Source organism: Bidens hawaiensis, unplaced genomic scaffold (genome assembly GCF_021521415.1).
Source record: "Bidens hawaiensis isolate Kalapana, Puna unplaced genomic scaffold, B.hawaiensis_p1.1 tig00020430_1, whole genome shotgun sequence".
NCBI lineage: Eukaryota > Viridiplantae > Streptophyta > Magnoliopsida > Asterales > Asteraceae > Bidens > Bidens hawaiensis.
In genome coordinates, this window is record NW_027493116.1 from 192,591 (window position 1) to 207,559 (window position 14,969).

Below are 14,969 nucleotides of genomic sequence, written 5' to 3' on the forward strand. Positions count from 1 at the left end.
ATTTTTGCCTTTTTCTCTATTTATGTCTTTAATGGAAGCATTTGACGCAGTTCAAAAGCGTGGCTAAAAATAATTTCCAAGAAATGCAAGCTATTTATTTGCTGCGATTTGGTAGTATTAGACGCGGTTTTTATAACCACGTCTAAAAATGAGGAGCTTTTGCATCACTATTTTTAGACGCGGTTAAAAACCGTGTCTAAAACTCTTTTTCACCTTGTCTAAAACTAGTTTTTCTACAAGTGTATTTTTTATAGTTATTATTTGTTTTGAAACGGTAAAAAGACCTTTTTTTCCCTAAATTGTTTCATAAGCATCACGGTCTTCAACATTGTCTTCACCATGGTCTTCAACAGGCTCATTGAAGTCCGTAGAAGTGACACGTAGCCCCTTGCGTCTACCCATACTGCAATCAACCAAATTGAATATGATCAAAATGTTATGTGTGTGTCTCTCTCTATCTCACTTATATATATATATATATATATATATATATGTATATATATATATATATGTATATATATATATATATGTATATATATATATATGTATATATATATATATATGTATATATATGTGTGTGTATATATATGTATATATATGTGTGTGTATATATATGTGTATGTGTGTATATATATATAGGGGTGAGATCTAGTGAAAACTCCTCTTACAGAGAACTTAAAAACTCCTAAAAAACTATTTTAACTTTTTCTTTTAATTTTTTTAAGTTTCTTCTTTTTCCATTATTCTTATATGTTGTTATTGGTTCAAAAAAAAAAAAAAAAACCTTGTCGGTAACTTCGTCGGTATAGTGCGCATGTGTAATAGTGTGCATTGCATATATGCAAAAGTGTTTGTATTGCATAGAATACAACACTATTGCACATATTTGATATACACTATTATATATATGCAATATAAGACTAATACACACATCGAATACACATTAGTACGTACGTGTAATACAACATTAACGCACATGTGCATCACATTGACTTTTATTTTATTATTATTATTATTTTCCCATATAATACAACACTACTACACATATACAATACACAAATATTGAATATATGCAATAAAACACTATTAAACTCACAAATACATAGTAATGCACATGTGTAATACAATGGTATTGCACAGTATACGTATGTGCATTACAGCGGTTTTTTTTATTTATTTTTTATTTTTTTCGAGTGAAATATAAGAAAATATGAATAATGGCTAAAACAGAATTTTGAAAATATTTTTTATTTTTAATTAAAAATAGTTCTTTAGGAGTTTTTAGAAGTTTCTAAGTTTTATCTTTAAAGGTGAGTTTTCTCTTGATCCTCTCCCTATATATATATATACTAGCAAAGAGACCGCGTGTTGTAAGAGTATTAGAGCAGCATGTTATACTGTCACAAAAAAAGAATAGTGCGTCAAATTTTTGATTTTTGGTTTCAGTTTCTTAGATTTTTAGTTTCATTTCAGATTTAGTTTTTTTTGAGTTGTGGATTTCGGTTTGTGGTAAGATTTTTGGTTTTGTTTGGGTTAGATTTTGTCAGTTGTTGGTTTCGTTTAGATTGCTTTTAGTGTTTTTGGTTTCGTTTTGGTTTTATATTGTTCGGTTTTTTGTTACGATTTGGTTTTTTTAGTTTTGTTTAAGTTCAGTTTCATTTATTCGTTTTTGGTTTATTTAGTTTCGCTTTGGTTCTTGTTCGGTTTTGTTTTTTTGGTTTCGTTTATGTTTAGTTTCAGTTTTATGGATCAGATTTTTGGTTTTGTTTATATTTAGTTTTAGATTTTTGGTTTTTTGTTAATGGTGCATGGAGTATATGAGTGAGGGAAAAGGTGTGTATACTCTACCATATCCATTGTGTCGTTGTAAAAGTATTTAAGTTTTAGTTTGGTTTCGATTTATTAGGTATTTTGTTTCATTTCAGATTTAGTTTTTTGAGTTTTGGATTTCGGTTTTTGGTAAGATTTTTGGTTTCGTTTGGGTTAGAATTTTTCAGTTGTTGGTTTCATTTAGATTGGTTTTAGTGTTTTTGTTTCGTTTCGGTTTTAGTGTGTTCAGTTTTTTGTTATGATTTGGGATTTTTAGATTCGTTTAAGTTCAGTGGTTCGATCCGATTAATGTTAAAAGTTAAGCCATCACAAATTCCCACTATCTTTGTTGGCGGCTGCATCGGTGTACACGGCTCAGTGTACTCTTTATGGTCTGAGGCAGTGGTCCAAGACATATGAGTGGCATACTCACTACACTGATGACCAGCTTCTTTAGTAGTAACACTTTCTATTTAGGGATGATTGTGGGGTATCATCAAAAGGCAGCAGTGGGTAGACTGACAGGTGTTTATAAAAAGTATAATACATCGAAGTTCGGTTATGCAGCAAAAAGCGAGCCTGCAAAGTTTCTGGTCGATGGCCACTAACTTGATTAACAACTCGATCTATCACATATTTTTCAAGAATAACAATTCTTAAGATGGACACTAACTTGATTAACAACTCGATCTATCACACCAGTATACTCATATAGTATAATCATGACCTTTTTTTAGATTGCTTTTAGTGTTTTTGGTTTCGTTTTGGTTTTAGTGTGTTTGGTTTTTCGTTATGATTTGGTTTTTTTAATTTTGTTTAAGTTCAGTTTCAGTTATTCGTTTTTTATTTGGGTTGGATTTTGGTTTTTTTAGTTACGTTTTGGCTTTTGTTCGGTTTCGTTTTTTGGTTTCGTTTATGTTTAGTTTCAGCTTTTTGGTTTTTTGTTTCGGTTTCGTTTTCATATTCGCTTTTGGTTTTGGTTTCGATTTTTGGTTTCGTTTAGGTTTTGTTTCAGTTTTTTGGTTTTTGGTTTTAGTATTTGTTTTTGGTTTCGGTTTCGATTTTTGGTGTTGTTTAGGTCTTAGTTTAAGTTTTTTAGGGTTTTAGTTCGTTTCGGTTTTAGTTTATTCATTTGATTAGGAAAGGGTCTCGTATACCATGACAAAAGCAAGCACTGGCACATATGTGTCAAAATATCATTTCATTCGAGATTTGGTTAAACTAGGGGTGTTCAAAATTTTATTCGAATACAAAACATTCGAAATTCGATTCGAATTTGAATATGAAGATTCGAATTCGGTTTTAAAATATTCGTATTCGAGTATAGTAACCGAATACGAATTCATGATTTTTTATTCGATTCGATTTGATATTTGAATTAATATTATATAATACATTAATATATATTTAATTTATTAGTTTGGGTAAAATCAGTAAATAATAAATGTCCAAAACATAATAATTAAGCCCAATAGCCCATACTGATATTTCTTAGTCTTGCCAATACTTAAATTTTGAACTTATCATGTGGTATTATAGTAATTTTAAACTTATATTTGTGTGTTTTACAGTTATGATTATCGTTTTTGAAGTTTTTGACATAGGTGAGCTTGACTCAAATCGAATTCGATTCGAATTCAAGTTTCAAAAACAACTAGAATCGAATTTCGAATATGGGATATAATACAAATACGAATCGAATAATCCACCTTTTAAACGAATACGAATACCAGCAAAAAAATAAGTACTCAAATTATTCGATTCGATTAACTTGAAAATTCGTTATTCAATTTGATAAGCAGGCCTAGTTAAAACCAAAGAAGTTAGAAATCAAATTTTGTGTTATTACGAAGGATCAAGTGGGTAATATCTTTACAAAGGCTCTTCGGTTCAAAGATTTTAATCTTCTCAAATCTCTTTTTTTTGTTTATCATGTCTAGCTTACAGGAGGGTGTTAAAATAAAATTAAGTTAGAACATATTCGGATTAACTTATTATTATATATTATTCATATATTTGTACTTGTATATTATACTTAATAGTTAGGTTATGTGCTGTTGTTGGGTTATTTAAACACGACCACGTTTCTGTCGCATAGGAAGTGAGATTTAACTAACACATCATTTAACAAACATATTGCGGTTTAATTAGATACTAAAAAAAAGAAAAACAAAAAAAAATTTGTAATTGTCTAAAATGAGATGTCCCACACTTTTTACGTTTAACGCTCGTTAATGTCTCCATTAACACCCCCATAACGCTGGTCTCTTAATGTCATGGAGCGGTGTAGCCGGCATTAAGGTAGCGTTTGGTATGCAGGAATGAAGGGCGGAATGGAATGACCCATTACCTAGTCCATTCCATTCCCTCTAAAACACCCAAATTTCATTCCATCCATACCCCATGTTTTTTTTATTTCATTCCCTCTTTCACCCTACATCACTTTCACCACCCTTCCACCACCCACCACCACCACCACCGCCTCCACCAACCACCACCATTGTTGTCCACCGCCGCCCCCGTTCCTCACCACCACCACCCGCCGCCCATTACCCACCGTCACCGCTGCCCACCACCGTCGCCCATCACCGCCTGCCACCTCCACTGTTACCACCACCACCCACTCCCAACACCAACACCACCACTACTACCCACCACCAGCCACCATCATCTCCCATCGCCCACCACCACCCGCCACCATCAACCACCATCACCGCCCACCAATGTCACGACCACCACCTACCTCCCACCACCACCGCCACTCACTACTATTTTAATTTTATTTTTTCTTATTTTCCTACCTATCAAAGTAATCATTAATTTCATTTCCTTATGGTAACTAAACATCTCATTGGAATGGTAATAACTCATTACATTCCTTTATCTATTCTATTACCACGTTCATTTCATTCCGCCGTTCATTCCATTACCTCATACCAAACAGACCTCTTGGATTTGACATCCACAATGAGCAAACTTAGGATATACCGATTCGTATGATTGTGAACCAGATTATACCTATCTATATCAGACAAACAAACAATCTCATTCAACTATTAGCAGATTCTCTATCGTCTTAATCAGGCTGTGTTACTATTTTTCTGATTAGTTTTAAATGTTGAATTTCGAGTGGTTTTGCTAGGGGCACGATGTCGATGCTCCATGAAATGTAATTTCGTCGAGGCTAGTGATTGAAAAGAAAATAATATGTTGACTGGACCAACCAAATTGTTGTTAATTACAGTAATGTTTTCACTGTTTTCAAACTATGAATAAAATAGTCAAACTTTTACTTTTCTATAGAGGCATGTTCTAATCATGACTGATTGTCATTTTGCTTTCTGATTCGAGAAAATTCAAAAGTGTTGACCAAAAGATGAGTCAAATTTGCTACTAAAGGTAAAACATCACCACCATAAGACCATGGTGATGATCCACGCCTCAGCGCCATTTCAGTCACATCACCACCGCCTTACCGTCCTTGGAAGGGGTTGTTAACCTATTCCTCCTCCCTTTAACATGGAAACACCCATGAGGGCTCAAAATGGTGGGGGCCTACCCTCATTTCTACCAATTATATTATTTCTTTTTTTTTTGTTTATTTATAGTTAAACTACAACGCGTTTGTTAAATAATAGATTAGTTAAAGTCCACTATCTACGTAGAAATGAACAGTATATTTAAAAGTCAATCAAGTTTCACTTTCTAAATCAATAATAGACAAATCAACTTTGAATTTTTATGCAACAAGTAGTTCCTGGAAATGAGAAGAACATCTGAAAGTCATTTATGTTGAAACAAACAATAGTAAATTACTCCCTCGTATTACTATTACTGTTATAGAGAAATTAATCTGTGAGTTAGCTAAGAATATCAGTGAATCGATATGAATCAAACGATAGTAACGTTACTCCCTCATATTACCTCCATCTTTCTAGTGCTACGAATTTGTACTTCATTAGACACCATATCTTTGTACAAGAATATCATAGATGGTGAGACCATTGTTTCGGGGAATGAAAAGTTTGAGCTGGGTTTCTTTAGCCCAGGTAGTTCAAGGAACCGGTACCTTGGGATATGGTTTAAGAATACATCACCTCATGGGGTTGTATGGGTGGCCAACCGGCAAACTCCGCTCAAGAACACCATGGGTATGGCCAAGTTGGACAACCAAGGGATCCTGTCTATTTATAATGGTTCTGGTATGGTCGTTTGGTCATCCGTTTCCATTGTATCCTTCACAAACGTCAACCCTGTAGCACAACTCTTGGATACTGGCAATTTGGTTATTAAGTATTTGAATAGAGTCATTTGGCAAAGTTTTGATAACCCTGGAGATACCTTTATATCAGGAATGAAACTGGGGAAGAGCCTGATAATGGGAAGAGAGTTATACCTGACATCATGGAGGAGTGCGGATGATCCTTCCACAGGAGAGTATACAGTCTCGTTCTCAATGGAGGAGGGCAGATATCTACAAGTTTACATTAAGAAAGGTTCTGTTATTGAAACAAGGATCGGGCCATATGATGGTATAGAGTTTGCTGGCCTGCCAAACTATAAGCATAATCCTAATCATATGTTTGTCGATCATAAGGAGAAGTATTTCCAGTATACTTCTAATCGCACCACAATTTGGGCAAAGTGTACTTTGAATCCTAGTGGCAAGCTTGAGATCTCACGGCTAAATAACCGGAACCGTGAATGGATGTCTGATCACTCCGTACCAGTAGACTATTGTGACAACTATGGATTATGCGGCCCATTTGGAAGCTGTAATACCGCCACTTCTCCTACTTGTGAGTGCTTGAAAGGGTTTGAGTTAAAAAGTCCACAACTGAATCTTGATAACTGGACTAGTGGATGTACACGGAGCAAAGCCTTGGACTGTGGGCCTGGAGAGGGATTTCTAAAATTTTCAAGCATGAAATTGACGGACACGCAGAATGCCTTGTTTAGTGCCGGCTTGAGTCTCCAGGAATGTGAAGTAGCATGCAAGGATAATTGCTCATGCACCGCCTTTGCAAATCCAAATATGACTGCAGGTGGAGTTGGATGCTTGCTATGGTTTGGAGATCTGGTATACGTACGAGTGTACGCACAGAACGGGCAAGATCTTCATGTTAGGCTGGCGGCTACTGAATTATCAGGTATGTTGTTAGTGTTGGTAATCAAACAACCCACAAACGATGGGTGATTATGGGAACGGAATTAACAACTGGGATTGAACAACAGTTTTATTTGTGAATAGAATTGATTATTAAAGAATTAAGTTTTACAACAGTCACAAGGCCGTATATATACTTTTTGATACGTTGCCTTGTGAACCAACGCGACTTTTACAAGCGTTCTAAACATAGACGGCGTTTGCCAACGACCACCATATTTACCTTAACAGCCTGACGAGCCTAACAACAGTACTACAGTTATGCCCCTACTAATTATTAATAATCACATAATAATACATATACCAAGTTATACGCTAAGTATTGTATGTGATTGAAACTTCAGTTAGTAAACGTATCTAATAATGCATTTCGCTTGTATTAAAAACTGATCCGTGACTCATTAACAGAAGTTAACAAGGTCTCACAATATAAAAGAAAAGGGGTGCTCATCTTGGTCATATCAACTTCATCAGCATTGATGCTTCTGTTTGCTGTCACATATGCCTGTATAAAGAAAAACAAAAAGTCTCGCATGAAAAGAAGAGGTAAGCGGTACGCCCTTCACAAAAAGAACGCCGATGTTCAAATTGAAGATCTGGATGAGCTGCCCTTCTTTAGCCTACATAAAATAGCTAAGGCTACTGATAATTTCAGCGTTAATAATAAGATAGGTGAAGGTGGCTTTGGTCCTGTTTACAAGGTAACTTATTTTTCTTGAATTAGTAACCTAAACTTTAGTAGTTGTTCTATTATTCTTATGTCACAATATAGCATATCTAAGTTTAGTTTGTTATGGTAGTTACTTAACCTATTTCTACCTTGCATTCTAGCAATCCAATAATAAATGGTCATATTGGTCAGAGGCACCAGTTCAAGTATTAGAAATAGGTTAGTTTAGTTTGGCTTGTTTGATAAGCACGATATCTTGTGTTTGGAATATAATATATAAACTTTTCAGATGTACTTCACATGAAGTAATCGTAATCTTCTGATCTATTTCACCTATCTATTCTGTTTGAAACGACTTAATTAAAACACGTTCTCAACGATTGCTCCTACTTTCTTTTTATCTCTGGATCATCATATACACAACAGAATCACAACTTAGTTTATGCACTTTTCTAAAATCGCAAGCTAATTTGCTGATATCTTGACAGTTTTTAGTCACTAAGACTAGTTTTATCAACAACCCAACCCAACCCAACCCAATATTTTAATAAAAAAATTAATTTCTCTCTCTTCCACATACACAACCCTACCTAACCCAATTTTTCACTTTCATTCTCAACCCAACCCAACCCAACCCAACCCAATTATTTTAATATATATATTTATTTAGGTTTTAATTTATTCTATAAAATTTATTATAATTAAAAAAAATATTTATTTTTTAAATTGTATTATTTTAAATATAAAAAATATTAAGAAAAACATGAATATTTTACAAGTAACAAAACTAATTTTACATATAATAATATTATAAAAAATACAAGTTCTTAAAAGTGCTCCGTTTCTAACAAAATTTATATCGAAATGCTCATAAAAATAAACTAAACAAAACTGTGTTTTTAAAATTTAAAATAAGTTAAATAATATAGATTATTAAAAAAATCAAATTATATACTAAAGAAATTGTTTGAAAGAAAAGAATGAAAAAATGAATATTTTTAAATGAAGTTGGGTCATGGCCTAGGTTGATCTCATGGCTTGGGTTGTGCACTATAGCTAATTTAATTTATTTTTTTAATAGGTGAATAGTGTAACAACCTCATAGGAGGCTGTTGATAAAGCTAGTCTAAAGCATTCAGATATTATCATTTTAAGAAACAATTACCTTGATATTTTAGGGTGTGTTAGAAGATGGCCAAGAAGTAGCTATGAAGAGGTTATCCGAAACATCCAAACAAGGGCTTGAAGAATTCAAGAATGAAGTTATTTGTATTGCAAAACTTCATCACCGGAATCTTATAAAGCTTCTTGGATACTGCGTGCACGGAAATGAAATGATTTTGATTTATGAATACATGGCTAACAAAAGCTTGAACACAATTCTGTTTGGTTTGACTCACTTCTATCTCAGTTCACCTATCAATTTTTTGATGTAGCAATGCTGTTAAATTCATCAACAGACATTAAATTATTATGTGGTTATCTTCCCACAGATGAAACCAGAAGTATAATGCTTGACTGGCCAAAGCGTCTTAATATCATACATGGGATGGCTCGAGGTATTCTATACTTACATCAAGATTCCCTGCTTCAAATTATCCATAGAGATCTAAAGGCAGGTAATATTTTGCTGGACGAGGAAATGAACCCAAAAATCTCCGACTTTGGTCTTGCTAGAAAGTTTGTAGGACCAGATACTGCTGCAATGACAAGAAAAGTGGTTAGGACATAGTAAGAAAATAGAACCAGGGTTTATTAGAACAATTTTTCCATTAATTTTACCAAATATAAAGAAAGAGATAAAAAAAACTAGATTGCAACTTTTCAATTTACTCTATTTACTTTATTGCAGTGGGTACATTTCACCAGAGTACGCGGTACACGGGCACTTCTCTGTAAAGTCAGACGTATTTAGCTTTGGTGTTTTGGTACTGGAGATTGTGAGCGGTAAAAAAAACAAAGGATTCTCTCACAAAGATCACAATGACAACTTTCTTGGACATGTATGTTATACTGATAGATGTTAGGATTAAACGCGCACACGAAACCGAACACACACACGAAAGCAATAAACGAACACAAGGATTTAACGTGGTTCGGTCTAAACTGACTTACGTCCACGGGTGGCAGCTAGGTATTCTTTATTGAGTGACAAATAATTACAAGTACATAGTGGTATATATAGAGACTGAACTAGGGTTAGAAAATTATTAAGCAAGAAATACCCTACACCGTATGCCCTTTGAACTTCAAATAATAAATCGGTCTTACACCAAAAGGCCTACGAAACCCAACAATCTCCTACTTGGAGGCTTTGACGTCTGCACTCCAGATCATACTTCTGTAATCCGAACATTAAACATCTTCTAGTTACCACCATCTTTTCATCAATTAACCTGAAGGCCCTTTGAAGCTCCCCGGAGCTCCAACACATCAGCCACGGCTAAACCTGCCCCTGACTCGTTCTCTGTCCCTACCGGCTCCCACTGTAACGCACTACCGGATCCTGAGATAACCTGAGAACAAACACTCTTCATATTCAGCAAGTAATTCATTTGAGAGACTTTTACAGCTGCAATACTTATTTTCTTAATCCACTGTCGACCTGGAACTGTAACTGAAACACGACTGCTCCCATTGCCACGATGTCCCCCAACTGATTTCACCTTCCTAACACGTTTATCCTGAATCTTCACTTTGGCTCTGGGTTTGTTACTTGTAAAACGAACCTTCTGCCCACGAGATTCTGCGAACCGAACTTTGTCTTTCATCGGAACTGGATCAAATCCTTCCGGTGATGCGTCGACCATATATAGCAATCCCCTTTTCTTGTCACAAGCAACCACGAGATTTCCTTTGACTACCTTCCACTGCCCATTCCCGAACTTAACATCATGACCCTTGTCATCCAATTGCCCAACTGAAATCAGACGTTTCTTCAAACTTGGAATAACCCTCACGTCTTTCAAAGTCCAAGAAGTACCGACTGAAGTTATCAAATCAATATCTCCCATACCCGTAACCTCTAGAATATCATCGTTCGCTAGTCGAACCTTTCCAAAATCCCCAAACTTTAGATTCTTCATTGTTTCACTACAGTGAGTGGCATGAAACGATGCACCAGAATCCATCACCCAAGCATCAACGTTACTCTTAACTCTACAAACCAAAGCCTCATCACTACTGACCCCGTCATCTGTGTTATCTTCTGTAACGTTCACCTATTTCTCACCATTCGGACACTGATTCCTGAAGTGTCCCTTCTCTTTACAACTCCAGCATTCAATATCTTTACGAGTCTTAGACTGACTCCTCTTCCTGATCCTACTGCCTCGTTGTTTTCCCCTACCTCTGCCTTCTGTGACTAGCATATTGCCTGATGATTCACCTGAAATTCTGCGTCTTGAATCTTCTCCAAGAATCAAATCCCGAATCCCATCAAAGGTAGTTTTTGTAGACGAACTACAAACCGCAGTCACTGTTTGAGACCAACTGTCAGGAAAAGAGGATAATAACCACAGGCCTTGAACTTCATCATCAAACTTAATGTCAACTGACACTAACGGGACACGATCGAATTAACATTATTAACATGCCTTGTAACTGGCCCACCCTCTTTCATTCTTGTTGTCACCAGCTCTCGAATAAGATAGACCTTATTTGCTGCCGAATGCTTCTCATACATGTTGGATAGTGCCTCCATCATACCACGCGCTGTGGTTTCTTTCATGATGTTAAACGTCACATCTTCCGACAACGATAACGTAATACATGCCCTAGCTTTCTTGTCTAACTTTTTTCAATCTTCATCTGACAACTTTTCTGGTTTTTCTTCCTCAAACACTACATCTAAGTCTTTCTAACAAAGCAGCGCTTCTATCCGCATCTTCCACCAACCAAACTTCTGTTCGTCAAACTTCCGTATCGAAACCTTTCCGTCTTCTGCCATAACAATGACTAAACGAAAAACCTGGATAAAAACGGAGACAGACACAACAATGGCACGGGCCTGAACTTAACAGCTGTTCTACTAAACTCTGTTAAAAATCAACCTATTTAAACACAGCGCAGCAGAATAACGAACTGTTAATCAAAAACACAAATTTTAAACTGAAACGATAAAACCTGACAAACATGATTGACACTGGTTTTCAGTTTCTTTAATGCTTCTTCTGATTCACCAACTGTTCTTCAAAAAAATAGGATCTGATTTAACTGTTGTTGGCTCGTACTTTGCAACTACAATCTAGACTCAAATTTATTTATGGCAAAGCTACCAAAAGGAATATTAATTCACCCCAAAATTAATTCAACCTACTTTCTTTGTTCTACGGCCCACACCAAAAGTAATTTACTTTTCACAGCCCAATAAAAAAACAAAGAAAGCTCTTGTTGCAATTCAAAGTCACAAAATTCTATTGGTCAAAATCAGCTAGACTTCTTTCACAAACAGAACTCGCATGCCTTTCTTCTTCGCGAAAAACCTACGCCGGAAACATGTAATTCGTTCTCTACTCAGTGATTAGAAGCACCTCTTGACTTCAAGTTTCTGCAAATCTTGCTCGTCGGCTTAACTACCTTACACAAAGAATTCTTGCGGCAGTAAACGGTTGCGATGCGGTGCTTGACTTTCGTAACAGAACCTAACCTGATTGACAGTGGCTGGATCGAGAAACCCTAACTGGCGATTCATTGGTGATGACGGCGAGCGGAAGCAACAAACCTAGGGTTGCGGCGTCTACAGGTGGAACCCTAAAACTGATCTGGTGGGCGGCGGCGTACAAGACTAGTTCAACGTGCTCTTCGTGTAAACCAAACCTAAGCTCTTGATACCACTTGTTAGGATTAAGCGCACATACGAAACCGAACACACACACGAAAGCAATAAACGAACACGAGGATTTAACGTGGTTCGGTCTAAACTGACCTATGTCCACAGGTGGCAGCTAGGTATTCTTTATTGAGTGACAAATAATTACAAGTACATAGTGGTATATATAGATATTGAACAAAGGTTAGAAAATTATTAAGCAAGCTAGAAATCTAAACCGGGCGGGGCTTCGGTCCAGCCACCATACACCCGTCTGCCCTTTGGACTTCAAATAATAAATCGGGCCTATACCAAAAGGCCTACGAAACCAAACAATAGAGACCAAAATTAATGTTTATATATAGATAACACCTTTTGGGTATACTATACTTACCATTTGTTTGGTTTAATTCAGGCATGGAGACTTTATAAAGAAGGCAAGATAAGCGAACTCATGGATGCAACTTTACACGGTTCATGCAATGTCTCAGAAGTGCTAAGGTCAATACAAGTTGGACTACTATGTGTGCAACAACACGCAAATGATAGGCCAACTATGTTGTCCGTGGTTCTAATGCTTATAAGTGAAGGCGTGTTGCCTCAACCTAAACAACCTGCTTTTTTTACTGGAGAGAGTGATAATGAAGTTCAGTCCATTTCAGTAGTTGATGAAGAGATGATAACACAACTTTATGCTCGATAGCAACCACATATTTTATTAAGACTTCTTGTTATGTTATGAATCAACTTATTTCTCTTTGTTGAGGAAAACACTGCGCAAATGGTCATTCTTTGCTATGCATTAGGTTTCTATTGTTGAATGATTGGTGGTTGATGGCATATGCCAATAATGACTTGTTAGGAGCAGGGCGATAATAGTCAAAAATCTAAACGGTGCAAAGTAATCAAACCGGAGGTTGTTATTGATTTGAGTGGAAACCTAAAAAATTATTCTTATTTGATTATTCGTCATAATACTTGATGCAAATAATGCTCAATTAGCTAAGATGCTTAGGAATATAGATTTCTTGCTCATTCGTGCATAGTCGAGAACAAAGAGAGTGTTAATAATTCAAGAACGTGGTGGAAACAATAAAAATATTTTCCAATATTTATATAAACCAAAAATTGTGTTAGAACACAACCTTAGATATTCGAAAGTTTGTATGCATCAAACAAAACCTTAAATTCAAAATAGTGAAGCATACTTCCAAGATTATGGGAATCATACATGGGTATATTAACTAGTCAAAAACCATTTCTAATTTTACCATCTATTTAATTTTCAAAAGTAGTTCAAATAACTTGTTTCATTAATTTAGGCATAAAAACACCCATTATAACATAAGAATAGTGAGTCTTTATCATCAGTGGTCTCCCTCGCCTGTATCATCTTCATCGCCATTCTTTGATACCTTATTTGAATTAAGTGACGGACAGAAGTGAAAGCAGGGAGTACTATAGACCCCCACTCACCATCCATTTAATATAAAACTACATGCTTTTGCTCATAATTTAGATAAGGCACCCATCTCATTTTAATTAATGCTCCCCTTCAATATAAATTGTATTATCAGTTCACAGATAACTCAACATTATTGTTGTTTTCTTGTTAGTTTAGTCAGTTCTTAATTATTTATATACTATTATGATGTAGCTTCTAGGTAAACCAATCTTAAATCTTTTCTTATATCCTTGGGCCTTGGGTGGTCGTGAAGTGAGCCTAACATATTAGCAAATCATTTCTATCTTGGTGTTTTATTATTTTAGTATGGTTGCTTGATAAAACTAGTGGAATTCCACAAGTCTTATGATAGTGTATAATTATAGTTTTATTTAGTTAGACGAAATCTATTTTAAACTATTTGAAAGTAAGGATATTAATAAGTGCCCAATGCTAAATGTGAAGACTTTATGTCGTCTTTAAAATTTAGCTAAATAAATAATCATTTTTTGATTCATTTTTATAGACGTTTTTTCTTATATAACTGACATGTTCTAGCAAATCCATTCTTTGCCTCTACTGACAAAAACTTCTGGATCCACTGCTGTTTGAATTCATAAATTGTGATGGGCAATTTAGAAAAGTCGATTCTTGAAACAAATGGTGAACTTGAACCTACAAAATAAGATATACATATAAATAAAAAGAAAGATTCTTGAAACAAATGGTGAACTTGAACCTACAAAATAAGATATACATATAAACAAAAAGAAAAGCTGGATGTTTTAAGTGTATTAAGTGTGTTGGGTCATTTTGACTCATCTGAAACATTTATCAACATGAAAAGTTGAATTTGATTTACTCAAGTTATAAGACTTTGGAATAACTAGAAAATTATACAAATGAAACTATCAATTTTGAAAAATAAAAGGCCGGTAATCAAGTCTGACAACGGGTTTTTCAACAAGTCTTACAAGAAGCTCTAGAAACTCTGAATAGTTGTTTAAACAACGAGTTACGTACATTTACGTACTATCAGTGCCAATATTGGCAAATTGGCGGCGATGAA

General features: G+C 35.2%; 1 protein-coding gene across 1 annotated transcript; it reads left to right on the forward strand.

The window, feature by feature from the left end:
• The first annotated feature begins 5,680 nt into the window (after positions 1–5,680).
• LOC143560702 (G-type lectin S-receptor-like serine/threonine-protein kinase At4g27290) lies at positions 5,681–13,159 on the forward strand. The gene is made up of 6 exons (XM_077048945.1): positions 5,681–6,970; positions 7,396–7,677; positions 8,825–9,035; positions 9,140–9,377; positions 9,499–9,649; positions 12,872–13,159. The coding sequence occupies exons 1-6, from the start codon at positions 5,696–5,698 to the stop codon at positions 13,157–13,159; spliced, it is 2,445 nt and encodes an 814-aa protein (XP_076905060.1). The 5' UTR covers positions 5,681–5,695.
• The last annotated feature ends 1,810 nt before the right edge of the window (positions 13,160–14,969 follow it).